A 14,946-nucleotide genomic window follows, 5' to 3' on the forward strand; every position below is an offset into this window, starting at 1 on the left:
CACTATTAAATACTGATTACAAAATATTCACTTCTATTATAGCAAGTAGACTAAAAAAATGTTAAATGAGCATATATATGAAGATCAAAATGGATTTCTCCCGACCAGACAAATCAGGAACAACTTAAGAATAGTACTAGATGTCTTAGAATTTTACAAAGCCCACCCCGAAAAACAAATTGCACTTATGTTTTTAGATGCAGAGAAGGCCTTCGATAATTTAAATTGGCAATTTTTAATCCAAAAAATTTATAATATGAATTTAGGCACCAAATTTGAAAATATTATAACAACCATTTATAATACACAACAGGCTAATGTTATAATAAACGGGGAATATACCCACCCAATAAAAATAGAAAAAGGAGTCAGACAGGGCTGCCCACTCTCACCCCTGCTCTTCATATATTATCATTAGAAGCATTACTAATGCAAATTAGACAGAACCCAGACATAAAAGAATTAAAGGTTAAGAAAGAAGAATATAAGTTGCAAGCTTTTGTAGGTGATATGATTTTTTTCATTGAGGAACCAATAGAAAGAGGACAAAAATTGATGAATGAATTAGAACAATTTGGAGCAGTAGCAGGACTTAAAATTAATAGGAAGAAAACAAAATTAATTACTAAAAATTTAACAGAAAAACAGAAAATAGAACTAGAAGTTATGGGAATACAAGTGATAAAGAAAGTTAAATACTTAGGAATATGGTTGACAGCACATTGTAAGACACTTAAGGAAAATGATTATGATAAATTAATGCAACAGGTAAAGGATTTAGAAACATGGGGCAAGCTGCAACTTTCATTATTAGGCAGGATTGCTGCTATTAAAATGAATATTCTTCCAAAATTCCTATATATATATTTCAGACGATCCCAATCAAAGTACACAAAATTTTTTTTTGAAGAACTCAATAAAATAACTGTAAAATTTATCTGGCAAGGGAAAAAGCCTAGAATAAATTTAAAGACAATGCAGGATATGAAGAGCAGGGGAGGTCTGGCACTTCCAAATTGGGAGTTGTATTATAGTGCAGCCTTTTCAGTATGGCTGAAGGAATGGGTGAATTTAACCAATAAGAGAATATTATTCTTAGAAGGCCATGGCGGTACAGCATTCTAACCACTACGCCACCAAGACTCATATATCTATGCTATGCTATTTCTATTCTATTTCTACTGTACTCTACTCAGATATAAAGAAAAACACCTGATTTTGTACCTTCTACTTGTGATTTCTCTTAAAAGTCCAACGCTTATGTTTACTATCTTCTTCTCCTGCGTTGCTGAATCTTGAGCAAGTTTTTATTGGGGATTTTCATTGCTCTCCTATGTTTTTCCACCTGTTTGGTCTTCTTGATAATCCTAACTGGGGACATCCAACAGCCCTGTGACCCCAGCTGCTTGCTATTGGCTGCTCGCCCTCCCCCCACCTCAGCAAAGCATTCACAATCCCCAGCATACCTGTAGGTGAAGGGAAAGTGGGATTGTGACATAATGGGATGGGAGAAGGACACAGGCAGGCTTTGCAACCAGCTTTGGACACCACGATATTGGGGGGAAAAAAGATGTTGAGACTCTGGAAAGAGAAGAACAACAGAGATGATTAGGAGACTGGCGCCTAAAACATATGAAGAACGGTTACAGGAACTGGGCCTGGCTAGTCTAGTGAAAAAAAGGACTAGGGGTGACATGATAGCAGTCTTCCAATATTTGAGGGACTTGCCACAAAGAGGAGGGGGTCCAAGAGAAGAAACAATGGATGGAAGCTACTCAAGGAGAGAAGAAACCTAGAACTAAGGAATTTCTTATTGAGAACAATCAATCAGTGTTAATGGCTTGTGTCCAGGAGGGGCGGAGCTGGTGTCACGACGATACGGCATGCAATCTCAGAGGTCCGAGGTCGCAGCCAATATCTTTGCCCCGGACGGTCCAAACGGATCTAAAACGTCCCAAAGAGATGGCGATAGTGAGGAGCGCATCCTGTAGATCCCAGGGATACCGCAAAGTCCCTGGTAGATCCAGGAGAAGCTCTTCTTGCCAGAGGCAAAGAGGCAGCCATTAAAGCTGCTGAAGTTGGGACAGCTCCGAAACAGAAGAGAGCAGATACAGAAAGTGTGCCAGTTTGGTAAGATTTTGACAAAGAATATGCTATCAAGACAAAAGGAAGAATTGGCAGTTCTATTGAAAATTCAAGTCATGAATAAGATCCAGTATTTGGGGATACATTTGACAGCAAGATGTAGTACATTAAAAGAGAACAATTATATTAAACTTAAACAGCAGGTAGTGCTAGACCTGGCAAAATGGGAAAATCTACAACTGTCATTAATAGGGAGAATCTCAACAATCAAGATGAATATATCACCCAGAATTTTATATTTATTCCAAACAATACCAATTAGGCTTGGAAAGGACTATTTTGAAGATTTAAATAAAATTGTGTTGAAATATATATGGCAAGGTAAGAAAGCGAGCATAAAGTTAAAACTCTTGCAAGATACTAGAATTAGAGGAGGATTTGGTTTGCCTAATTGGGAGTTGTACTACCAAGCTACAAACTTGATGTGGGTCAAGGAATGGATAACATTAAGAAATACTAGATTGTTGACATTAGAAGGACATGATTTGTTGTTGGGGTGGCACGCTTTTTTATGGTATAAGGTGTTATCACTGGACATGACTGGTTGAAGAGCAATGATGCTTCCATCAATGACCAACCCCTGAATTCCTTGGGGGGAGCTGCCTGCTGAGAATTGCTCTAAACCAGGTGTGTGTGTGTATTCAACTGGTTGTGCCATGGACCCCTGCAGCTGTCGGAAGAGTCAGTGCTCGCAGGGCTATTCAAGTCCAAAGAATCTTTGAAATGCAGACTGGGTTGATTTTTATCCATGGCAAGAATTGGTTTTGTGTCAAGGGAACAAGATGGCCCCACAGATATTTGGGGTGGGTGACAGAGAAGGAAACACCATTTCAGCTTGTTACACAGCATATCCTCAGGAACCTGTGGCGTTTTGGGGATACATACATACATACACATACATACATACATGTATGGTATTCGGCTTTGTTCGGGTATTTTCCCACGTCATTATAGTTGTGCTTTCAAAGTTGTAGCAACGTTTCAGCAGAATCTCATCTGCCATCATCAGGCTTCTGTATTGTGTTTGTCTGTGAGTCAGACTTTCACAGTCGTTTCAGTTTTAAATTTGGGGCTAGCCTACTGCTGTGCCAGAATGTTTTTTTCTTCATCGTGATTGGTTGGGAGTCTTGGTCTGTGTTTATTGGTCTTGGAGTTTGCTGTGTTCTGCTTGATTGGTGTTTCTAATATCTTGTGTCTGTTTTGTAGCTTTTTTTTTTTTGTCTTGATTGGCTGGCAACATTGTGTTCCTGTATTGGAGGCTTTTAGCGCAGCTTGACTCCGAGTAAATGGACGGCTATCATTTATTAGGAAGCTAGGTTTCATCTGAGTGCCTGGTTGGGGTGTGTTTGAGCTGGAGGTATCTGGGTGCCTGGTTGGGGTGTGTTTGAGCTGGAGGTATCAGGGGATCTGTTTGTGCCCAGGTGTTTGCCTGGTTTGTGGTGTGGAGATTTTTTGTTTGTGAGTGCAGGCTTCCAAATAATTGACAGTCTGGTGGAGTCATCTCTTCTATTCAAGCTTTCAGGTCTTTTTTCAATCTCTATGGCTTCTCTGATAATTCTGTAGCTGGGGTTTTCTATAGTGGCTAGGGTTTTGGTGCCACTGAAGTTGATGCTATGACCTGTGGCTTTCATGTGTTGGACTAGCCAGGAAGTGTGTTCCAGCTTTTTTACTGCATTTTTGTGTTCATCCAGGCAGGTACTTATTCTTCTATTGGTCTGTCCAATGTATGTGGCCGGGCATGATGCACAGGGGACTTCATATATGCCTTGGTTGTCCAGGTCAATTTTATCTTTGGGGTTTCTAAGGATGGCTGCTATTTTTCTGTCTGTTTTGAAGGCCGTCTTGATGTGATGCCTGTGTAGTATCTATCTGATTTTGTCTGTAGTACCTCTCATGTAGGGCAGGACAGCTGTTCCATAGGTCTGTTCATCTTCTAGGTCTCTATTATGTCTCAGTGTGTTTTTTGTGGATCAAGCCGGTGATTTTGCTTTTGTGGAAGCTGTTGGCTGTCAGTACTTTAGTTAGGGTGCATAGTTCAGTCTTTATGTGTGTTTTGTCTGCCAGGCGTTTGGTTCTGGCGATTAGTGTTTTGTCCACGGAGTTTATCTGTGCTGGGTGGTGGTGGAATTGGGCATTGAGGTAGCGGTTGGTGTGTGTTTTCTTCTGGTATATGGTGTGTCCTAGTGTGCCATCTGTTTTTTTTTGTAGATTAGTACATGTAGATATGGTAGTTGTTTGTTTCGGTTTCCATGGTGAATTTGATTTTGGGGTGTGTGCTGTTTAGGTGTGTTAGGAAATTGTTTAGGTTTTCTTTTCCATGGAGCCAAATCACAAATGTGTCATCGATGTAACTTAACCATAGTTTGGGTTTGTGGGTGGCATTAGCCAGGGCTCTGGATTCGAATTCTTCCATGAACAGGTTTGCAATGACAGGTGACAGTGGTGATTCCATAGGGGCTCCTTCAATTTGCTTGTATCTTTGTCCTTTGTATATGAAATATGTGTTGGTTAAGCGGTGTTTTGCCCACCAGTTTCCATCCTTCCAAGAGAAATGTGCTGACTCTGTAAACTGCTTCGAGAGTGCTGTGAAGCAGCATATAAGTCTTAAGTGCTATTGCTATTACTGTTGACATTATGGAGCTTAGTCCAGCACAACCCATGTCTCCTCTCACGGCTCTTCACTGGCCTCGGCTGATCCTCCAAATGCTAAGCTGGGAACAAACCAGGTTAGGACCAAATGACGCATAGTTTACCTGTGGAGACCCACATTTTGCTCCTCCTTGGACCCTGATGGACCATGGTGTCATGTCCTTGTTGGAGTCTGATTCTGAGGGGGAGATTGAGCAGCTGACAGGGAGTGGGAGTCTGGCTCCAGTGGCTGTGGAAAAAAACAGGGGAAGGGCACAGTCCAGCTGGGCATTCAGAGGAAGACCCAGGGCCACCCCCTCTTCATCCTAGGGCATGCAGGGAGGAACGGAGAAGGGATCAACGTGGCTTGCGAGAGAGAAGGCCCAGATCCCTTTCATTGGTTGCATCTGGGAGAACAGGATATAAGAGGGGTGTTTGCACACAGCTCCTTGCTGGAAGCAAAGCCTGCATTATCTTTGTCGAAGCTTATCTGGATTTTGGCATCCTCCCAATTGTGGGTGCTACGTTATCCTTTGAAAGTCTGCAATTTATCATCCTGGCTTGCATCCTGGCCTGCATGTTAATTACTTCAGTGTGGTTTGTGTTGGTTTTTTATTTCTAATTATCTTTACTTTGGGTTCTGACTGCATTTCTGCCCTTCGTAGACTGTTTGATCTCCAGCCAAGGATAATTGGACATTGGGGCCAAGTTGGAGGCATTAAAGGGAATTTATTCTACTTTCGTGACTTTGTTATTTTTGTGTCACACCCCGGGTCATCACCCATGGCCTGGAATCGGGACTCCACACCACTCTTGACCAAAGTGAACATTTTACAAAGTTCTTGGGGGGAAACAACAACGAAAAACAGCGGATGAAGATGCTGATCTTATTCAATACACACACACACCCCGAAAGTTCCTCATAACATTTTACAAGCAGGTAAGGCACACCTTTTTACACCCTGCCCTGCCCACCAATTCTTAAGTATGCCAAATAAACGCTGGGAGAACCGGGGCGAGTGAGTCTTGTCTTGGGGGTAGCAGGAAGCCCCTCCCTCCCAGCCTTGGTCTTTCATTTGCCAAGATGGCCGCCCAGCTCTCTCTCCAGGCCCACCACAAACTGATCGTTCAGGAAGAGCAGCTGTCCGTGAGGCAGGAACTTCTCCAGGACGGCCTCCATCCGGTCGGCCTTCAGGAGCATGTCGCTGCCCCCCGCGGTCAGAAGCTTGAGGTGCTCCAGCAAAGCCTTCGCCAGGAGTCTCAGGGCGCCCTCTGCGAGCATCAGGTTTTCGTCGGGGTCGCAGACCAGAGCAAACGCCAAGCCCTGGACCCCCAACCAGAGCACCGTTTTGTCCTCGGAGAAGGGGTCTCCTGAGAGGAGGCGGAAGACTCCAAATGGGGTCTCCTGAAGAGAAACGGCTTCCTCGGGCAGCGGCTGGTGAAGGTGCTCAGAAGGTTGCTTCCCGGAGAGGCTCAGCTGCAGCCTGCACGCCGTTTCCACCTGTCTGTGGACACAGAGGAAGTCAGTGGCGACACATTTTTTGTGGGAAGGGGCTTCTCTCTTAAGCGGCTGTTACAGAAAGGGGTGGAGGAAGAAGATTTCAGAGGGAAGGACAAGGAAAGCCTCTTCCTTCCTTGGAGGGAGGGGCATCTCTCACAGGAGACAGACCCTCCGCCCACACACACTTTAGAGAGATGTGCCATCCAAATCTTGATTAAAATCTTGCACAGTTTCCAGGCAAAGCAGCTCTGTTTGAAGTGGTTGGGAAAACGTCAGTTGCTTGAGAAAGGGAGAGGGGAGAAAGAGAAAGGGGAGGGGAATGGGGAAGCAAGGGGAGAGGAAAGAGGGGAGAAGATGGGAAGGAGAAGGAAGAGATAGGAGGGAGAGAGGGAGGAAAAATAGGAAGGGAAGGGGGCATGAGGGAGGGAAAATAGAGAAAGAAGGACGAGGGAGGAAAAAATAGAGAAGGAAGGATGAGGGAGGAAAAAATAGAGAAGGAAGGATGAGGAGGAAAAAATAGAGAAGGAAGGATGAGCGAGGAAAAAATAGAGAAAGAAGGATGAGGGAGGAAAAAATGGAGAAGGATGAGGGAGGAAAAAATGGAGAAGGATGAGGGAGGAAAACATAGAGAAAGAAGGATGAGGGAGGAAAAATAGAGAAGGAAGGATGAGGGAGGAAAAAATAGAGAAGGATGAGGGAGGAAAAAATGGAGAAAGAAGGATAAGGGAGGAAAACATAGAGAAAGAAGGATGAGGGAGGAAACATAGAGAAAGAAGGATGAGGGAGGAAAAATAGAGAAAGAAGGACGAGGGAGGAAAAAATAGAGAAAGAAGGACGAGGGAGGAAAAAATAGAGAAGGATGAGGGAGGAAAAAATGGAGAAAGAAGGATGAGGGAGGAAAACATAGAGAAAGAAGGATGAGGGAGGAAAAATAGAGAAAGAAGGACGAGGGAGGAAAAAATAGAGAAAGAAGGACGAGGAGGAAAAATAGAGAAGGATGAGGAGGAAAACATAGAGAAAGAAGGATGAGGGAGGAAAAATAGAGAAAGAAGGACGAGGGAGGAAAAAATAGAGAAAGAAGGACGAGGGAGGAAAAATAGAGAAGGATGAGGGAGGAAAAAATGGAGAAAGAAGGATGAGGGAGGAAAACATAGAGAAAGAAGGATGAGGGAGGAAAAATAGAGAAAGAAGGACGAGGGAGGAAAAAATAGAGAAAGAAGGACGAGGGAGGAAAAATAGAGAAGGATGAGGGAGGAAAAATGGAGAAAGAAGGATGAGGGAGGAAAACATAGAGAAAGAAGGATGAGGGAGGAAAAAATAGAGAAAGAAGGACGAGGGAGGAAAAAATAGAGAAGGATGAGGGAGGAAAACATAGAGAAAGAAGGATGAGGGAGGAAAACATAGAGAAAGAAGGATGAGGGAGGAAAAAATAGAGAAAGAAGGACGAGGGAGGAAAAATAGAGAAAGAAGGACGAGGGAGGAAAAAATAGAGAAGGATGAGGGAGGAAAAATGGAGAAAGAAGGATGAGGGAGGAAAACATAGAGAAAGAAGGATGAGGGAGGAAAACATAGAGAAAGAAGGACGAGGGAGGAAAAAATAGAGAAAGAAGGACGAGGGAGGAAAAATAGAGAAAGAAGGACGAGGGAGGAAAAATAGAGAAGGATGAGGGAGGAAAAATGGAGAAAGAAGGACGAGGGAGGAAAAAATGGAGAAAGAAGGATGAGGGAGGAAAACATAGAGAAAGAAGGATGAGGGAGGAAAAAATAGAGAAAGAAGGACGAGGGAGGAAAAATAGAGAAGGATGAGGGAGGAAAACATAGAGAAAGAAGGATGAGGGAGGAAAACATAGAGAAAGAAGGATGAGGGAGGAAAAATAGAGAAAGAAGGACGAGGGAGGAAAAAATAGAGAAGGATGAGGGAGGAAAACATAGAGAAAGAAGGATGAGGGAGGAAAACATAGAGAAAGAAGGATGAGGGAGGAAAAAATAGAGAAAGAAGGACGAGGGAGGAAAAATAGAGAAGGATGAGGGAGGAAAACATAGAGAAGGAAGGATGAGGGAGGAAAAAATAGAGAAGGATGAGGGAGGAAAACATAGAGAAGGAAGGATGAGGGAGGAAAAAATATAGAAGGAAAGATGAGAGAGGAAAAACAGAGGAAAAAAGGATGAGGGAAGAAAAATATAGAAGGAAGGATGAGGGAGGAAAACATAGGGGAAAAAGGACGAGGGAGGAAAAAATAGAGAAAAAGGATGGAGGAAAAAATGGAGAAAAAGGATGAGGGAGGAAAAAATAGAGAAGGAAAGATGAGGGAGGAAGGAAAATAAAGAAGGAAGGAAGGTGGATAAAATAGAGAAGGAAGGAAGGATAAATGAGGGAGGGAGGGGACCACCAGCCTCCTCCTGCTCATGACACCCTCCGGTGAGATGGTGGGAGGCAGCACGAGCTGCCTTTCTGGCCAACAGCCTTGGGACCCCGAGGGTCGTCCTCGCTGCGCCTCCCTCCCTCCCTCCCTGCACCCCCAAAGAAGGGATGCCCGGCCCTGCACCACCCGTCCCCTCCCCTCCCCGCCTGCCTTCACCTGGCCACCGACCGCAGGCGCTCCTTCTCCGGGTGCGGAGCCTCTGCCGCCGCCGCCGCCGCCGCCGCTTCCGCCACGAAGACCCTGCAGAAGAGGAGCTGGCCGGGCTCGGGATCCTCCCCGGGACGGGCGCGCAACGGGTGGATCAAGAAGGCGCGGACCATCGTGGGAGCAGTCTGGGTACCGGGAGGATGGGGGTGGGGGGGACAGGGGAGGGGGCTGCAGGGCAAGAGCGTGGGGGGTAATAGTCTGGCTAGGACACCTTTATGTGCCCCCCAAAAGAAGCGGTCGGGGTGCACAGCTGGAGGGGGAGACAGAGGCAGCCCCCAAAGCATTAGCAGTTTCAGGGACGGGGGGGCTGCAGGGGACGCCCCCCTACTCTCTGACTCCCCCCCCCTCCCGAGGCAGGACCCTCCCTCCTGGCCCCCCCACGTGCAATGGGGGTTCCTGGCTGGGTGGGTTGGGGGAACCCACAGCAGACTCTCTGCGACCGTGGCTCTAGACTGGGACCCGGAAGCCGGGAGACTACATTTCCCGACGGGCCGCGCGCTGGACCGGAAGTGTACGTAGACCAGCTTGGAATGCTGGTCTTGGGGGGGGAGCAAGGGTGGCTTTATTCGCGCGTGCGCTAGACACCTGCCGCTCAGCGAAAGGGGCGCGGCTAGGCGAGGGGGCGGATCCGGCTTCAAACGGGCGGCGGGGAATCTCCTCCAATCGCCAGGACGGGAGCGGCGGCCACCAGCGAAGGCAGGCCGGCGCGGATTGGGCCGCCTCGCAGGAGGGGCGTGGTCAGGAACCGCTTCCTGCTTTGGCACGTGCAGGAAGGGGGCAAGAAAGGCGAAGCGGCTGCTCTACCTGTTAAAGATAGTCCCCGACTTATGACCACAATGGAGCCCAACATTTGTGATGTTAAGCGGGGCGTTGAGTTTTGCCCATTTTGCAACCTTTCTGGCTGCGGTTGTTAAGTGAATCACCAGCTAAATTAGTCATGTTAAGTGAATCCCTGCTGTGAAGTCAGTAACCTGGTTGTTAAGTGAATCTGGCTTCCCCATTGGTTTTGCTTGTCAGGTCAGAAAAGGGGAACACACGACCCCCGGGGTACAGCAACTGTCATAAATACGAACCAGTTTCCTAACAGTGAAAGCAACTAACCGGCGGAACAGCCTGCCACCAGAAGTCGTGGGTGCTCCATCATTGGAGGTTTTGAAGAAGAGACCGGACAGCCATTTTGTCCAGAATGGATTAGGAGTTCCTGAGGAAATGGTTGGGCTAGAAGACTTCCAGGGTCCGTCCCTTCCAAATCCAGGATTGTTACGTTTCATGAATGGCGACAGGCCCCTTCTGTAAGTTTTCTCACAGAATCACTGGCCGTTGACTGAATCCAAATCTGCCAGTGTGTGTGTGTGTGTGTGTGTGTGTGAGCCAATTTTTTTTCACTCCCCCTTGCAAAAAAAAAAAAAAAGGCCACAGTCCCCAATCCTGTCCATAACCTAGCAATTTATTCAACTCTCTGATTACATCTCGCACATCAGGCAACTTGGCAAGGAGGCATTTTTTACAAGGATATTCACATTTTGGGGGTGGTTGGGTGGGGTACAAGTACATTTAGTAAGGGTCAGAACAATTATGTCCCAGCAACAACCAGCAGTACAATCTCTCAAACGCCCCCCACCTCCTTAAATGACCTCAATCCTAATTGGGTTAAATGTCTAGCCTTTTTTTCTTTCTTTCTACATATCTGATTTTGGACACTGTGCTGAAATAATTAAACCGCCCTTCAGATGCGGAGGGGGTGGGAATTACCATGTCCCTGGAGGGGTTGAGCAGATAAAATCTTGAAAATGTGGAATCGTGCTGGGTTGGGTGGGTGGGTGAGCTGGCAAAAGCTTTTTCCACCTCAAGCAAGATTGCTCACTTTCTCCCGTCATGCCAGCTGCTTTCTCCCACCAAGCAACCATGGAAAATCTTAGGGCAAGAAATGAGGCCTGATCCGTGTCACGTGTTAAGAGACACCCCGCACAACCACCCTGGCAGGCCTCGGTGCCATCACCTCCAAAGGGAAAACGGGGAAAGGTTTCTCACATTGGGGAGCATCGAACGGAGAGCTGCGACACAGGCTTTGCAAGGAGCTTCCACACCTTTCCAGGAATTGCAAGGGGCAACTGTCCTGTGAAGTCCCAGAATTGAGTATCTACAAAAGGATGGGTGGTGGTGGTGTCTAGATCCATTTGGGCCCAGCTGATGCTTTCCAGGTGTGCGAGCCAGGGGTCTGGGGACTCTGCAAAGTCTCTGCAACACATCTGGAAGGCTTGAATTTCTGCAGGCAGATCTAAACTCAACTACCGATAGCAAAGGGGGGCATTTCTCAAAGTGCAAGGCGAATATTTAGGAATTTGGCCTCACCCATTCCAGAATTATCCCCCTACTCCAAATTCCTTACCTATTTTTCATGGACACCCCTACTTTCACCCCAAAGACTAATATTTCCAGCTGTTTACTCTGCTCCAACTCCCCAATCTAGAATTCCTCACCCTTCCTTCATCGCAAATGAGTGTCACCTCTGTGATAAAATACTTTTGCCTTTTCTCTTTCCATCCCTTCCCTTCCAACGATTCTGCCACCATTTCAAGCTTACCATAATTAAAGTCAACACTTAAAAGGAACTTTTAAAACTTTTCACAGGCATTTTTTTTTTGGGGAGGGAGGAAAAACTACCAAGAAATGAGCATGGATCATAAATAGTGGTTTTCTTTTTGTAGGTCAACATTAAAGAGTGAATCTTCCTTAAAAAGGAAAAAAACATAACTTACATTCTCACAGAGTTCAAACTTGCCTCGAGATTTATTTTTTTAAACACGAAATGCTGCCATGGAAAAAGGCTTTGAGGATTTAACTCTACTGGAATTCCGCCTCCAGTTAAATAGTGATTCTCAAACTGGGTGACTTTAAGATTGGGTGGACTTCAACTCCCAGAATTCCCCAGCCAGCATTGGGAGTTGAAGCCCCCTCCCCATCTTAAAGTGGCTCAGCTTGAGGGCAAAAAAAAAAACAAAAACCAATGTAGACTCCGATGGAAATGGATGCCCCAGAATTCACAGTAACTTGCATTCTGACTACTATCCAAAATAAAATGCCCAATTTCTCTCCCTCCTTTACTGCAAATCCCCATCAAACTGAGCCTCCCTACTCGCACGCCTGCAGACTACACGGTAAAAGAAACAAGCCGACCACTCAGCTTCATTTAAACCAGAATATCCTCCAAAGCTTTAAAGAGTTCCAATCATTTGCAAGAATCAAGTCCTTCCTGTCCAAATTCAGGCGTGTTTTGTTTTTTTTAAGTATGGTGGCTGCCCTCTGGGAGCGTGCAACTGGGAGAAAAAAAGCCAGTTTTGGGTCCACGAGACCTTATCCGAATCTTGGTTTATTTCTTTTTAGAAGTTTGGTTCCAGCTTTGTAACAGCAAAAAAAAAAAACTGGACGGTTGGCAGTGGAAGGTTAGATCTGCTGGGACGCTGTCTTTAGCACGTAGAGGTTGTTTCAATGCCAAGGGTGGCAAACTTTAAGCCCCTTGGCTAGTTGCCTTGCTGTTTTCCTTCAAGCCAGCTGGACTCGACAGGGAGCTGAGAACTTCCTTCAGACATAAAGGAAGAGAAATAGCTGCCTGAATTTGAATCAAAAAGCTCCGCTTCGGTTCTCACCGGGCCACAAAGCAGATTCCTGCTTCTTTTCTCCCCTGGATGTGTGTTTCTTCCCACACAATTTTTTTTTCCCCAGGGAAGCCAAATAGCGTTAAGCCGTGCAGTGGAAGTGTTTCTTAGCAACCCGGGAAAATTCACGGAAGCATTTTGCACAGTCAAAAAGAGGTGTTAAAAAAAATGTCCCGTTCCCCCCCCGCCCCCCACCAAAAAAATAAAATAAAATTCAAACAAATCCCAAGGATGAATGGAGTCTCTTCCGATCTCAAGAAGTTTCCCTCGGAAACCCAACTCGTGCACCAATTTTGCTGCTCCTTTTAAAAAGCCGCTGGCCAACCCGACGGCGAAGAAGGTAGAGAGATTTGGGAGGGGTCTGTTTTCAAGCAAACCCCCCTCCCCACCCTAAATCTGGAATAAAGCTGAACCATCCTCGTTAGGGTCTCCCAAATCAGAACAAAACCCCTCTATCTCAAAGTGGTAAACTGGGCAGATGGAGGGAAATTGAGAAAAAGGCAATTTCTTCCTCTGGCATATTTTGAGCCTTTCAACTTTCGACGGATTGAGGCTAAAAAAATAAAAAAAAGGATCCGAATGTTTTAAATCAAGGCTAGGTTTTTACTTTCAGCGCAGTCACCCGAGAGCGGAAGGAAAGCTTGCTTTTTCAACTTAAAATGGACAACTTTAAAACGACGGAGAGTCTCTTCCAGGATTCAAGGTTTTGTCCTCCCAGTCCTGCCCCGGAGGCCAAAATAAAAACACCAATATTAAAAGTGTGTCCCCAAAAAGAGTTATTTTCCAAACCAGCTCAGTTCCAGCAATTGTAGAACCCAAGGTAACGGATAGGTTGAGCGCCTCTTAATTCTTTAGAACTGGTCTGCACGACTGTTTTGCCGTGATTAAGTCGGGAGGGGGCGGGGGCTCTCAGTTCTTCTCCCCACCCCTCCTCACCTGATGCCTGCACAGATCCTAAGACAACCCGTGTCTGCATGCAAGCTAAAACAGCCTCTCTCCCCACTGATAGCCCCCAATATTCTTCAATCTCCTTCCTTTTAAGCCAGGGGTCTCCAAACTTGGCCACTTTTAAAACTTGTGGACTTCAAGTCCCAGAATTCTCCAGCCAGCGTAGCTTACTCTCTTGGGATCCCTTCCTCTGCAATCTCTCCATTTTGGGAGGTTAAGAGAAAAAAAAACAGACACGGCTGGCTAGAGAATTCTGGGAGTCGAAGTCCACAAGTCTTAAAAAGTGGCCAAGTTTGGAGGCCCCTGTTTTAACCAAGCTGTACTGGCACAAAGGTTACACAACCATACACACACACACACACACAACTCCAGAGACACGTGGGAAAGATTGCAAGCCGGCCCCCGCCTTCGTCTCCCTTCGCTCGCCCTCAAGGAGGACCGGGGTGGAAACTGGATGGGGCACGCTCACGTCTGCTTCCCAACCGGGGAGCAGCACCTAAACCACCACAGCCAATCCGAGCGCACCCTTTGCATTGTGAGGAAAGAGCCCCCTCCCCGGATGCTTATCGGGAGGGAGGCGCGAATGGACTTTCAGACTGAAGAAAACGTCCCGCTGCTTGACTTGGCTGGGACCCAGCGTTATTCCCAAGAACTTCGCCGGCTTCTTGGCGTCCCGGATGGAGCAGAACAACGCTGTCATTCAGATAAGGGAGTTTTATAATCCCGCTCTTCGTCCAGATGCAAAAACAGTCCAGTTTGGGGAAGAGAATTGTTACTTCCTTTGGCCTCGCAGACATGACGAAGATGCCCCATCCAACATTCCTGCCCACCCACCACTCCCACCCCACCAATGCAAACCATTCCCCACCCCCATCCTGGGCTTCTTCCGGCCCTCAGCAGTTCTGCAGGCGGTTGTAGAGTTCTCGTTTGCTCTTCTCGCCGGCCCATGTGCGGCTTTTCAGACGGAAAGTGCGCAGGTCGTCTTTGAAATCCTTGTGGTGCATCGGGCGGTAGTTCTGTGGGTCGCAGTGACTCTGGGGTAGGGTGGGGGGAGAGAAGCAAACCAAAAGATCAGCCCCCTCCCCTTTGAAAACAGCAATAGCACTTGAGACTTAACTACCACTTCATGGTGCTCTACAGCAAGGGTCTCCAACCTTGGCCACTTTAAGATTTGTGGACTTCCAACTCCCAGAATCTCGGAGTTGAAGTCCACAAGCCCTAAGGTGGCCAAGGTTGGAGACCCCTGCTCTACAGCCCCTCTCTAAGTGGTTTTACAGAGTCAGCCTCTTTTCCCAAAAAATCTGGGTCCTCATTTTACTGACCTTGGACAGACAAAAGGTTTGAGCCCATTAGGATCTGACTCCTGGCTGTAGGCAGTCAGCCTGCAATGCTGCATTCTAACTGCTGTACCACCATGGTTCTAAATCTGTCCCTGCCT

At 46.5% G+C, this 14,946-nt stretch overlaps 1 protein-coding gene across 2 annotated transcripts in view; it reads right to left on the bottom strand.

Moving 5' to 3' along the window:
• Positions 1-5,737: 5,737 nt before the first annotated feature.
• CDC25B (cell division cycle 25B) overlaps positions 5,738-14,946 on the bottom strand; it is a 44,374-nt gene continuing 35,165 nt past the window's right edge. The window contains exons 14-15 of one of the 2 annotated variants that reach the window (XM_087935687.1): positions 8,854-8,993; positions 5,738-6,278 (exon numbers count right to left, since the gene is read on the bottom strand). In XM_087935687.1, coding sequence (XP_087791813.1) covers positions 5,846-6,278; positions 8,854-8,993 — 573 coding nt within the window. In that variant the 3' untranslated portion in view covers positions 5,738-5,845. Of the gene's footprint in view, positions 6,279-8,853; positions 8,994-11,675; positions 14,543-14,946 lie in introns of those variants that run through there. The other variant, XM_087935686.1, reaches the window with a different exon arrangement.

Source organism: Pseudonaja textilis, chromosome 6, assembly GCF_049901715.1.
Source record: "Pseudonaja textilis isolate UNSWEBS1 chromosome 6, rPseTex1.2, whole genome shotgun sequence".
Classification (NCBI taxonomy): domain Eukaryota; kingdom Metazoa; phylum Chordata; class Lepidosauria; order Squamata; family Elapidae; genus Pseudonaja; species Pseudonaja textilis.